General features: G+C 36.1%; 1 protein-coding gene and 1 long non-coding RNA gene across 3 annotated transcripts; both read left to right on the top strand.

The window, feature by feature from the left end:
* Positions 1–258: 258 nt before the first annotated feature.
* LOC119779739 (serine/threonine-protein kinase pim-2-like) lies at positions 259–6380 on the top strand. The gene is made up of 9 exons (XM_038279514.1): positions 259–436; positions 3149–3336; positions 3433–3634; positions 4651–4745; positions 4867–4917; positions 5022–5228; positions 5649–5826; positions 5941–6111; positions 6195–6380. Exons 1-9 carry the CDS (start codon positions 259–261, stop codon positions 6329–6331), a joined length of 1407 nt encoding a protein of 468 aa, XP_038135442.1. The 3' UTR covers positions 6332–6380.
* Positions 6381–11343: 4963 nt separating this feature from the next.
* Positions 11344–13324, top strand: LOC119779738. 2 transcript variants are annotated; one of them, XR_005280276.1, is made up of 3 exons: positions 11344–11581; positions 13092–13189; positions 13275–13324. It is a non-coding gene; the product is annotated as an uncharacterized LOC119779738 (long non-coding RNA). The 2 variants fall into 2 exon arrangements; XR_005280277.1 differs by lacking the exon at positions 11344–11581 and adding an exon at positions 12272–12438.
* Positions 13325–13605: the final 281 nt, after the last annotated feature.

Genomic DNA, 13605 nt, shown 5'->3' with positions numbered 1-13605 from the left:
GTGACATCAGGATCAGAAAGACGAACAGCTTTTATAATTTCTAAAGCAGGACCCTTTAAACTCTCCATTATTCTCCGTCTTTTTTCTTTTGAGGAACATTCACTCACTTCCACCATCATGTAAGCCTGCTCTAACCAGTGATCAAATTGTTCCTCACCAACAGGAGTAGGTGTGATGCCTGAGAAGACACGCAGACGTCGATATCCTCCATTTTCTGCAGGTTTTGTTGCTTTATCCAGTAGATCACTTACAGCACGAATGAGAGACTCGGTGGATGAGGGAACTGGTTCTGGTTCTGCTAGAAGAGCCTGCACATCATCAACAGTCTTCCCTTCTGCGTGCAAAAGAGCATTTAGTTTACTTCTAAAATCCCCCTCATCGCTGGAAGTTTCTGAAATAATGAATATCGGCCAGGCTGTGGACTCATCTGAAGATAGTACCTCGTTTGGCAGATCAGCATTAGTGAGCCTTTCTCTGCACTCACAAAGCACTAATATCTGATCTGTGGATTCATCCAACATTCTTCCCCTTACACGCACACGCCCAAGACATTTCAAAGTCTGCAATGTCTCTTCTATTTGTGCGATTTCTGTATTTTGGGGAACTTTTGTCAACAACGCATGGCTCTCATCCAAGCCTTCTCCTCTGCACCAGTTCTTCAGTTTATTCACAAAAATCCCAGCCTGCTGCATTTCTCTTGCTTTTGCCCTGACAATCACAGTAAAAAAATTTTTAACTAGCTTATCTATAACTCAAGACAAAAATAATCCCAGCGGTGCCTCCAATTTATGTAGCCCACCTATACCCCATTGAAGTAGGTAAGGGCCCCTGAGTTCGTAAAAAACCCCTTAAACTCTATTTACTTTTTTGACTTGAGTTTGACTTACCTCTGAGGACAGTAACAACTTTAAACACAACCTAAGGAAATCAGAATCAGGGTTATAATCCAGTCTTAAATCTGCTTATTTCTTATCTAATGATTTGAAATAACCAAACAACTCACAACACTTTATGAACTTTGAACTTATATTGAGCAAAACAAACAAACAAACAATTGAGATGTTTTAAAAAAATAAAATAAAAATAAATTTCTCTCTGTAATAAAGTTTCAGTTTCAATTGTCCAACTTAATTAAAATATGTGGGCCCACACTTCCTAACTCACATCTAAGCCGGCATAAAGTTAAAAATAAACCAAAATTCCCCCGTTGCAGGCCTGATATGATGTGGAACAGTTGGAGTGTGGTACCTCTCCCAAAAGTTTGGATCCGTCTGGTAATGAACCTGTCCTTTGGTCCCGGCTGATAAAGGAAGATGGATGCAGGATGTTGATCACTCTTCACCAGTCTCTCGGTCCCCAGCAACTCAGCATGCAGCAGAAAAGTCCAGTGAAGATGCAGTCCTCCGAATCAGATCCATAGAAATCAGTATTGCTCACCTCTCTGCACAGTGCTTGACTCTCCCAGCTTCCACGCCGGAAACTTTACTAGAGTCTCTGTTAGCTGAGCTAGCTCCCAGTACTGAAAATGCATTCACTTTGCTGGTGAATGCTAATGCATTAGCGAGCACTGAACCAATACTCACAGCTACTATACAGCAAATTTCGGGTTGAAACAATACTAGTAGTTGCAGACAACGATGTAGAGCTGATATTTTAAAATGACTGTCGAGTTGAAAGTCCACAAACATCAACAAAACTCCGTTTTTTAGCAAACTTCGGCACGTTTTTTCTCCGTGGTCAAGCTACAACACTCTCCTGCCACTTCCTGTCTCCCTGTTGCACCTCCCACTTCCTGTATATGGACCAATGAGAAACCAGTAAAATCCTTCTGCTCTACACTACTTCCTTTATGCAACACGAGACATTTCAAAATAAAACAAGATGTGAAGATTCTTTCTAACAAACGTTTTTTAACCAAACATTAGATTTATTCATATTTTTAAGATATACTGTTCTGCATAAACAACGGTTTTAACTTATTTATTACAACTTTAACACATTAAATGTTGAACACTTAAAATAAATGCATGAATTCAAAACAACACAACCCGTGACCATTTCAAAGAGGGTTACACATGCAAAACATTATCAATTGAATAAATGGAAGAGTTAACTGAATATTTGGAAGGGAAAATAATTTGGTGTGGGGATTTTAATGCAAATAGTACATTGTGGTGTATGTGTAATGATAAAAATGGACAAGTTATAGAAGAATGAATGGAAATGAAAGATCTTGTATGTATTAACGATGGGAAGGGAACAAGAATCAATGTGAGAACAGGGATGGAATCAGTTTTAGATTTAACTATTGTCTCAAATGTGATAGCTGGTATATGTGAATGGTTCATTGATAAGAATACAACAATCGGTACTGATCATTATCCTATAACAATAAGAGCAGGTTTATATTTAAATAAGAATATAAAGATCTATAAAAAACAAAATTTTAATAAAGCAGACGAGTCAAATAAACTTGGAAAAACTAGATATGAGAATGGATATAAATGATGTAAATATAAAAATTTGTAAGATAATTATGGAAGTAGCCGACCATTCTATAAAGAAAACAGGGTGTAAAAATGATAAGAAAATGGTGCCATGGTGGACAAATGAATGTAAAGAAGCAATAAAAGTAAGAAATAAAGCATTTAAGGTACTAAAAGGTAATCCAATTTATAATAATTTAACTGATTATAAAAGAAAGCAAACAATGGTAAGGAGAACTATTAAGAATGCAAAAAGAGAATATTGGAGAAATGTTTGTAGCACAATAGGAAAAGACACACAAAAAAAAGAAAAGTAATTAAAAGAATGAATGTAATGAAGAGAGAGTTTGAATATCCTATTTTAAAAATAGACAATAAAAAATTATAAAAGATGTAGATAAAGCTGAAATATTGGCAAGAACATTTAGTAAAATTCACAGTTCAAATAATATTAGCCAAGAGGGTAGAAAAGAAAGTGAAAATACGAAACGTAAACATAAAGATTTACTAGAGTGTGTTGAACAAACAAATAATTTATTGAATGTTGAGTTTACAAAAGTCGAACTGAATGATGCACTGAGGAAGACAAAAAATACAGCACCAGGTAAAGATTGCTTCCTAAATAGATCTGCTATAGAGTGTAAACATTTGAACTCTTTCAGATAACCAGAGCGTCTCTGTTGGACCCAGCAGCCGTCTGGATGAACCAAGCTGCAGGAAAAGAAAGGCGGAGGTTGTCACAGAGTTGGAGAACAAAAAGTTATGCAAACAGAATTGCAAAAACTTCAGCCGCCTCACCGCTGGACAAGATCACGCTGTGTCTGTAGAGTTTGTGAGAGAGTACCAAAAGGTACCAACATAAAAACCAAAAGTACTAAAATACATATGTGTATATATTATTTCCCTCTGGGATTATTAAAGTATTTCTGATTCTGATTGTGAAAAGGGAAAGAGCAATTCTACTGGACGGGCACCAGCCAGCATAGTAGTGATAAGCAGCACCAGTATCAGCCTCAGGGAGCCAGAGGAAGAGCTGAAACCCATTAGGGAGAGGAAGAGAAAGGCCGATGTCCCTGAAGAGTCCTCTAAGAAGAGGCAGAGAGTCTCTGAGCCAGAGCAAGGCACCAGCAGCTCAGTTTCTGACAAATGTGAGCCCAACACTGAAATAAATGCACCCCAGCAACTCCTGAACTGGGAACACAAACATCCTTCCTTTTTCTGCTTAGGCTAAAGACAAGCTATTTTACTACTTCTCAGTTTTAGTGTTAAGATAACTTATAACTTCTATGTTTAAAGGTTTAATTCAAAGCCAGACAGCTTTTAATAGCAAAGCTAGAGCTAACAGTAATAACCCCCATAATCAACCATTGGCAGTGTAAAGCAGGATGGTGGCAGTGTCATGCTGTGGGACTGTTCCTCTTTAGCAGGCACAGGGAAGCTGGTCAGTGGGCGTAGATTTATATCAAATTCTGAAAACCATGCATCAATTTTTATTTACCTCACAGTTAATTCAAATATCCTGATGTGCAACTCTGACATCAGTTCCCATAAAAGTCATTGGTTTGTGATTAGAGAGTAAATGAAGGTGAAAAGTTACAGAAGAGGGAAAAGTTTTCCTTTATCCAGTATTAATGAATCATTTATGGGAAAATGATCTTCATATGTATAAAGAAGTTGATTCTGAATATTTCTAATGCTTACTATAAGAGAATAATTGCTGCTATAATCAGGTTAAAATATCAGAGTTCCTGCACAAATGGTTCAAATGGTCAAAGTTAAATTCAACTCAGTTGAATAACTTGAAAAGTTTTCAATATTTATCAAAGTATTTCTAATTCAATCAGGTCGTCAGCATAGATATTAGTCTTATTTTTTTAAGAAGGTTTAGCTTACTAAAATTTGAAGAAATCATAAGAATAATTTTAGCCATCCTGAAAATATAAAAGGAAAATATTTTAACCCCCGACAGGAATGTAAACAGAAGGAACTGCAGACATTTTCTGATCCTTGAAAAACCCAAACAGAAACAAAGAGTTTGGAGGTTCATTGAAAGCAACAGACATGATGTCTGCATCTCTGATTGCTGAAGATCATCATTAACATCAATAATCTGACAGTATTCACAGCTTTATTATAATCAGGTGATTTCTCTGTTCACTCTTAGCTGAGTTTGAGAGAAAATACCAACGTCTTGGACTGATTGGCAGAGGGGGCTTCGGGTCCGTCTACGCTGGCCTTCGCCTGGAGGATTCATTACCGGTTGGTATTATATTGTGTTCTTGGCCTTCTGTCTGTCTTTGACTCAAATCTAAGCAGGCATCCTGAAAGCATCACTGCCGATGTCTGCAGAAAGGATAACACTTGTGCTTGTGTCCAACAGGTGGCCATCAAGTACGTCGACATGAGGAGAGGTCAAATCAGACTGAGTGAAGTGAGTGAACTGGTTTAGAAGCAGCCGGCCTCCCAGTCATGCTAGTAGACAGTATTTGTCCTTTGCTGTTAGTTACACAATCAGGTCATTGTGGTTTTTTTAAGGTGGACGGTGTTCCCCTGGAGGTCGCCCTCATGCAGAAGGCCGGAGGTGGGCCAAATTCAGTGGGGGAGTTTGCTGCCGTCACCCTCCTGGAGTGGTACTATGTGGATCAGGACCTGGTCATTGTGATGGAAATGCCTCCAGCATCCATGGATCTTGTGGATTACTTGTCCTGCAGAGGAGGTCGCCTGGAGGAAGACGTGGCCAGGGTAGGGAGGCTGGAGGTTTGATGTTTTTGCTACGTCTGCATTCGCTGGCAGAATAAGAGCTTTTCTGCTTTTTCCATTTAACAGCGGCAGCAACAACTTTTATCTCTGATAAATGTGTAACATAATAAAAAGGACTCAACCAGTCTTTAGGTTGAGGGGAAAATAATCCATCTGGGTTTAGATACCTTCTCTCTCTGTCTCTGATCAATGGAAAATGCATTTTGTTTATAACTCAGTTTATCTTTTTCTAATAATACATTTTGCTTAATGATCTGAATCATTAATCAGTAAAAAAACCAAAATGTAAAAACCAAAGAAATCTTTAAGGGGAGAATAAATTTATTAAAGTTTTATTTAATCTCAACAACTGAAGATGAGATCTTTAATGATAAAGACACATTTTTCATTGTTTTATTCCAGATTCTTATGAAACAGATGGTGGACGCTGCCATAGACCTCCACAACAAGGAGATTTTTCACCGAGACCTGAAGTGTGAAAACACACTGGTGGAAATGGGATCCCAGGAGCCTCGAATCAGGATTATTGACTTTGGCTGTGGAAGCTTCCAGACGACCAAAGTCTACAGACGTTTTAGTGGTGGGTTTCTACTTTGTTAAACATTTAACTGAGATCCTCTTTGAGTCATTTCCTTTAGAAAGCAAATGGACGAACAAAGCATAACAGTCTGCTCTGACTATGCCTGTATTCCAGGTACTCTTGCATTCGCCCCCCCGGAGTGGTTCAGCAGTAGGAAATACAAACCTTCTCCGACCACGGTTTGGCAGCTGGGAATCATCCTGTATCGAATGCTGCACAGGCGTCACTTTGACACCAGACGTTTTACACGGGGCCTCATTAAGTTCAACAAAGACCTTTCGAAAGGTATAGGAACATAACCAGCAGGTGCCTTGCTAGTTACCGCCCGCCTGTGCTTCTGACCATTAACCCTTGGCTTCTCTTTCCAGAGTGCCTGACTTTTCTGGCCCTGTGTTTGGAGGAGGACAGTAGGAGACGAGCCACCCTGGAGGATCTCCGTGTTCATTCCTGGCTCCTGTCACTGAGCCCCGTCTCTCAGGGATCCACTGGGCCTTTGTACAAATAATGAAAAATGTTTATTATTTATATTATTTCAATATATCTATTTAAATTGCTCTCTGACTGTTGTGTGCATCTTTGTAGCTCAGTCTAGCACCCCGACTACCACATCCCTCATTATTTTCTGGAACTATAAATCGACTTTATTGTGTTTGAGGAAATCCCACTTTCTTCTTTTATAAAGCTGGTTGCATTTTGTGCTTCTTTTAACACCAAGAAGATTTTGTTTACAAGTTATTAAGATAAAGCTGGGTTTACAGTTCAAAACCAGGTTATTGTTGAGGATCTCAACCTTCCTGTACATAACCATCATATTATAATCCTAAAACTATCCATCTTCTAAGTGGGGGTTGCAAGGGGTGCTGGTGCCGATCTCCAGCTGTCTATGGGCGAGAGGCAGGGTACACCCTGAACGGGTCCCCACTCCATCACAGGGCAACACAGAGACAAACAATCATTCATACCTACGGAGAATTTAGAGATTAGTTTGGCCAATTAACTTAACAGTCATGTTTTTGGACTGTGGGAGGAAGCTGGAGTACCTGGGAATAGAACCCAGAACCTTCCTGCTGCAAGGCAGCAGTGCAACCCACTGCACCACAGAGCAGCCTATATCCTAAAACTATTTAATTGGAAATATCAAGTTTGATTTCTCTGGATTTATTATTGATGATAAACTCAACTGGAAAAATCAGCTTTGTGCAAAATGTCTAACAGTATTTCTATATTGCAGAAGACTAAATGTTTTGATTGGATAAACATAATCTATATGGTGGTTAAAGCTTTAAGCTGCAACAGCCCTAATGAGAAAACTGCCCCCGCATTTCAATATAACAGCATAAGATGATATAAAAAAGTCCTGAAAAAAAGAAGTGGTTAAGAAGTAAAACTATCCTAAATTTTTATCTGTATAGTGCCTTGAGATGATTTGTGTTGTGAATTATTAAAAATACTAAATCATATTAGATTTACAGAATAAAAGATAAAATAGGGAAAGATCTTGAAATAAATTCATGAACGAATAAATGAAAAAACACATAAATATATCTTAAAATAAATTAAAGATAAATATTTCCATAAATTAATTACAAAGTAGATGGAGAAAAATAGTTGTCCCCCCCTACGTTTGATGAAGGAAAAAATAATAATAAAATAGTCAAAGAGAAATAACGTCAATCTGACAAAAATAATAAAGAATTCTATGAAAAATAAATAAATTAAAATCAGATATAAATTTCCAACCATGTTTCAACAGAAAGATTAAAAACATGCCTGGACTAAAACGATGGTTTCCTGGACTATTTTGTTGCCCAATCTTTTCAGTCAATCACTGTTTTTCAATTGTTTATATGTTTGAATTTTGTAAATAAAGTGTTTTTGAGTTTTAAAAAGTCTTCTTCAAATCCAAAACTTTTCTTAGGAGTTTCTGCTGTTGGATAATAACTATTTCTAATTTTATATTTTACTTCTTTTACTTTTGGATTACACCGGAATACTTTTTTAAAATTAATTTATTAATTAATTTAATTTATAAATTTTTGTATTTATTATTATTATTATTATTATTATTATTATTATTATTATTATTATTATTATTATTATTATTATTATTATTATTATTAATTAAGTCAAAAACATTTACATGAAAAAAATACTCTCAGAGAAGATAGCAAGGGTGAACATGAACAGATAAAGATAAATTACAATAAAAGAAGAATAGAAAGAAGAATCAAACAGACAGAGCCATAGAAATAATAAAAACAAAAAGGTTAACGCACCTAGAATAGCAGATGTTTGGAAAAATCAAGTCTCAATTTTGTGGCATATTTGTAATTTTTTTAAATCTTTTTAAAAGAGCAAAAAAAAAAAGTCATCAATAAACCAATGAAAGGAAGATTTAGAATGTCTCCATTTAGCACAGTGGATATGATATTTACCCAACAGCAGGAGGATATTAATAGTATCAGAAACAGGCTGGGGAAGATGGTCCATATAAAAAATAACATAATTCAGTGAAAAAACAACATGCTTTTGAATATGCAGTCAAAAAAAAAAAAAAAAAAAATAGGAACCTGGTCAGTTTTTTTCGAAAGCAGGTGGAAGAACAGAAGCAAAGAACATATGAGGAGCTATCTGTAGGACAGGAATGGGTCACAGAGTCAGGAATTAACCTAAAAGCTGATTAGCATCATGTGAGAACAAATTTACAGATCAAAAACTTGTGAAATATTTCATTCTTTTTATTACCAAAATAAGTAAGATGATCTAAAAAGGCTAAAGATTTGTGTCAGTTCCTTGAATTCACATTTTCAAAACCAAAGCCTGAATGCGAAACTGAGTTTAACCACTAGATGGCGCCAAAGATACGCCGTGCAGTTCTGTTTCTGTTTCGTTAGATTTTCTGACATTATGGGAACGAAAAGGGGAAATAAATATAATAAAAACCCAACTTTAATAATTCAATGAAAGCATTTGAACTAAAACCCAAATAGATACGATCTGCTCTGCTTTCCAGTCCTACTCTGAACGTCGATCGACACTAAAAATACTGCGGGGTTTTGTTTAGATTTTCAAAAATAATAAATAAAAAATAATTTGCACTGAAGCATGTCTGCATTAGATGTAAACTACAGAGACCGCAATGTTGATTTAATTTTTATTAAGCCATTTACATTCACATAAAAAATACTTTCAGATAGGATAAAAGCGTATATAAACAGATGAAGATTAATTATAATTGAAAAATACAAAGTAAAACAAATAGCAGGTGATTGATATCAGCCAACATTTAAATCAAACATAGAAAGAGCCATAGAAATATGGAAAACACAAAAAGTAGATGCAATTAGAATAGCAGATGTTGGGAGAATTTAAGACTTGTTTTTTAAGCATATTTGTCTTTTTAAAATTTTTTTTAAGAGAACAAAAAAAAAAAAAGGGTTTTAAAGTCATTAATAAACCAATGAAAGGAAGGTTTAGCATTTCTCCATTTAGCACAGTGGATATGATATTTACCCAACAGCAGGAGGACATTAATAGTATCAGAAACAGGCTGGCGAAGATGGTCCATATAAAAAATGACATCATTCAGTGCAAATGGGGGGACATCCTTCATTTTCAAATAAATCCAATCTTTCATCTCTTTCCAGAAGCAGGAGGACACAGCTAAAACATATGATCAAACATATGTTCAAGAGTTTCACTATTATTATTATTACAAAAGGAACATTGATCCACCCTAAAACCAAATCTTTTTCTTAAAAGTTCTGCTACAGGATAATTTTTGTTTATAACTTTAAATTGTGTTTCTTTGACTTTAGGTAGAATAGGCCATTTAACCAATTTTGAGAAAGCTTTATCAGCTGTATCTGAACTAACAGGAATAGCAATGGTTAACCTTAACTTTATAGAGCAAGTTAGTGTTTTTGATGCCTTGTACTTCCATTTTTTTTATCTGCCTCTACTATGCCTTCCAACGATTTGTACTGTTGCTATTGCCTTAGTTGTTTGTACTTACTGCGTTTAAATAAAAAACAAATTCAAAGTCTGATGACGTCAGAGAAGCGCTTTAAAGAAGAAAATGTGAAAAGCATAAAAATAAAAGTCATAAACATTTTTTACAGATGTGTATTACTATCCTTTAGTGAGTTAAGGATAGAAATACGTAGTTTTAATACCATAATTACATTATTTATGGACACCCGGATTTATATCTGTTCGCGCATGCGCAGAACGAATCGGGTAGTGACAGGCTTCAGTATTTCAGGTGTAATAATCCTCTCAGCCAGGCGGCGGCGCCCCCGCAAATTCCATTCGTCAACAGAAGAAGAGTCGCCTGCGGAGATTTTAAACAGAGGCTCTGTTCGAAAACCTAGGACGGGTCCTCCCAGGACGCGGTCTACCTAGACTGGATCCTTCGAAGTCCTTGAAAATAAGGAGACCGGAAGAGTTTTGGCTGTAAATTCGACCAGGTCTACCCTTGGGCGGGTTTTACCACCGTATGCTCTGTTGCTTAGCAACCGTAAACATTGACACACAAAGCAGGAAAAGAATGAATACAGAAGTTTTCAAAACTGTTTATTTATTTCTTTTTTTATTGTGAAGTGAACAAAGACTACACTCACAAGAATCCAGAATGGAATAAATGTTCCAACAGCTGGGAGCAGGAACAGATAAAATCAAATGTAATAATAGAAACCTTAGTCAGTTAAATAAAATGCTGCTGTCATTCTGCACATCTCTGATGCTGCTGCTATTTTCAAATATCCATTACTGTAAAAATGTCCATAGCTGCATATTGGTTATTTATTCCCCAGTTTTATATTGTTAAAACCACATTTGTGTGACCATTTTCAATAATCTTTCTGCTGCTGTAAATTTGCCCATTGTGGGACAATAAAAGGATTTTCTATTCTATTCTATAAAAGGGGTAGAAAGATATAAGTAAATCTAAACAATATATTTATAAAAAATATATCTGCAAAATCTCTAATATTCAACAACAAAAAATACAAAGTTAAGCATATTGTGCAAAATAGCAATAAAAAGATAAAAATCCTATCAGATTTATAGTCCCCACCCTGCAAATATATTAGAATCTGTCCTTAAATTACAGCCAAACCCATTTACACAGTAACAGATTAAAACCTTTAGATAAACCAAACATTACCGCCACATATCTGACTCAGTAACAGGGGCGGACTTACCATTAGGCAAAACTAGGCAGTTGCCTAGGGCCCCGAGTTCCTGGGGGGCCCCCTAAAACTCATTTTACATGTATGGTTAATTCAGCAATTACTTATTTGAGCACATTAATTATGTTTTTTTTAAAAATGCTTTCGCTAAAATGGCATTAGAATGCTTATAATATTAAGTGTGTCTCGGGGCCCCTCCTACAGTGTCCACTACATTGGTTCAGTCCATTTGCTGCGCATGGGCAGAAAGGTCCAAACACACGGCAGCAAACTATTTGAAAAAACAAACGGCGCGAAGAGACGAGACGAGCAGAGCAGAGAAGAGAAAAGAAAGGAAAGAAAAAAGATGAAAAGAAGTTACCCTAGCGGTGCTGAAAAGAGGAGAAAAAAAGAATGAAAGTAGGAAGCTGCTTTCAAAGTTACCAAAAATGACTGAGTTCGGCTTCTTCACTGCGGCAGCGGCGAGCAGCAGCAGCAGCAGTAACCTGTCGCAAACAGCTGAAAACTCAGCGGCAAGTCTGGCACCTGTTGAGGAGGATCCATCGTGTGGAGTTAAACAACTAGTGAGTATTAAGCTGTCAAAGGGGACATTCCCCCTATATTGATAAGTATTTATTTACCTTATTGAAGATGGGTCATTTTAAAGTAAGTTTCTAATTTCATTTGGATTTGCTACAAACGATGAAAAATCTATTATTTAGGTGTTTTTAATGTTGAATTTCAGGAAAATCTCAGGCTTTTAAATGTTGTAAAATCACCCATAAGTTTTAGGTGTTTTAGTCTTTAATAATTTAAGTTATACATTCAAAAAACATAAGGAATTATTACCAACATCTCACTCTGCTTTAGAGCTTTGTATTGACATTGATTTGATGTGTTTTATTGTGTACAGCTGGGGATGTTAAGGGTCACATTAATTATAAATTAAATAATTTACTGTTCTGTAGTTTAAGCAATTGTCATTTGTAACATCACTAGTCTTTCCTGTGACATGCACCTTTTATCTTTTATTTATTTATATATATTTTTTTTTATTTATTTATTTATATATTTTATTTATTTATATATATATATATATTTTATATATATATTTTATATATATATATATATATATATATATATATATATATATATATATATATATATATATATATATATATATATATATATATATTTATATATATATATATATATAATTTTCAATCCACTGCAGAAGAGACCTAAAAAAGAGAGTTTTTCTTGCCTCTAATTGACATTAAAGGAGAGATTTTCACACATGGAAACCTTTTATGAGCTGTATGGATTTCTCTACTCCACTGATGTCATGAGAAGCACTGAGAAGGAAGGGAAGCTGGATGAATGTTGCCAGAGACTTGAGCAGACGATGGATGACATTGATGCAGAGGATATGAAACTTGAGGTAAAGGGAGCAGTTAGATCCTTCCCCATACATATCTCATCACCATCTGAGATGCTTGATTATATGTATAAGGAGAATATCCTAGACCTTTATCCAAATATGAGTATAGCTCTCAGACTTCTGCTCACTCTACCTGTGACAGTCTCTTCAGGTGAGAGAAGTTTCTCAAAGCTGAAGCTAATTAAAACATATCTAAGGTCAACAATGTCACAGGAAAGGCTGTCTGCACTCGCTGTTCTCTCCGTTGAGCAAGAAGTCAGGAAGTCAGTGGATATGGATCTTCTCATTGCAAGATTTGCTGAGGCCAAGGCTCGAAAAATGAAATTTTAGGGAGAAAGAGAATACAACCACTAGGAAAAAGGGACAAAACATTAAGAGGAAAACAACAAGAAAAGGGGACAGGAAGAGATAAGGGGGAAACAAGGAGGAATATGAGTAAAAGAAACAAAAGAATAAGAAAGTCTCAGTCTTTTTCTCAGACTGAGAAAAAGACAGGAAGAGAATAAAACAAAAGAAAAAAAGAGTAAAATGAAACAGACATGAAAAAGGGACAGGAAGAGAGGGATAAAAGGTAAAATAATGCATGTTTATTCTCTTAAAATGTCAATTTGTATAATTGACCTGTTGTTTTGTGTGTTGTTTTCTCATTTCAGATGGCCCCGTGCCTGCCTTTGCCTAGACTACTACAGAAAGGGACAAAAGAACACAGAAGAAAACCACAACAAAAAGGATAAGAAGAGAGCGACAAAAGGTAGAACAAATAATCTAAGTCTATTCTATTATAATTTCTGTATCTGCATACTGAGTCTGTTCTATATGTTGTCTTCTCAATTCAGAGGGCCCCATGCCTGTCTTTGCCTAGGGCCCCAAATTTCCTAAGTCCGCCCCTGCTCAGTAACTATTAAAACAACTATTTTCATTCATTTCAGACGGAACTATTCACAGAGTTGTATTATATTAAACTGAACTTCCAATTTTCACCACTGTTCGGCGCCAAGTAACCTTTCCTCTGATCACAGCTTGCTTGGTCTCGCAATGAATCCTGGGATATCCAAGAATACCGAGGATACATCGGACCCGTCCTTCAAATCGGGCAAAAAGAAGGACGCATTTTAAGGCCGCATAACGAGGACTCTTGGAATCCGACCAGACCTCGGCGCCGCGCTA

This window comes from Cyprinodon tularosa, unplaced genomic scaffold (genome assembly GCF_016077235.1).
Source record: "Cyprinodon tularosa strain WSP-4 unplaced genomic scaffold, ASM1607723v1 ctg1501, whole genome shotgun sequence".
In the NCBI taxonomy this organism is placed as follows: Eukaryota; Metazoa; Chordata; class Actinopteri; order Cyprinodontiformes; family Cyprinodontidae; genus Cyprinodon; species Cyprinodon tularosa.
The sequence above is the reverse complement of the archived record's forward strand: the minus strand, read 5'-3'. Positions and strand labels throughout refer to the sequence as shown.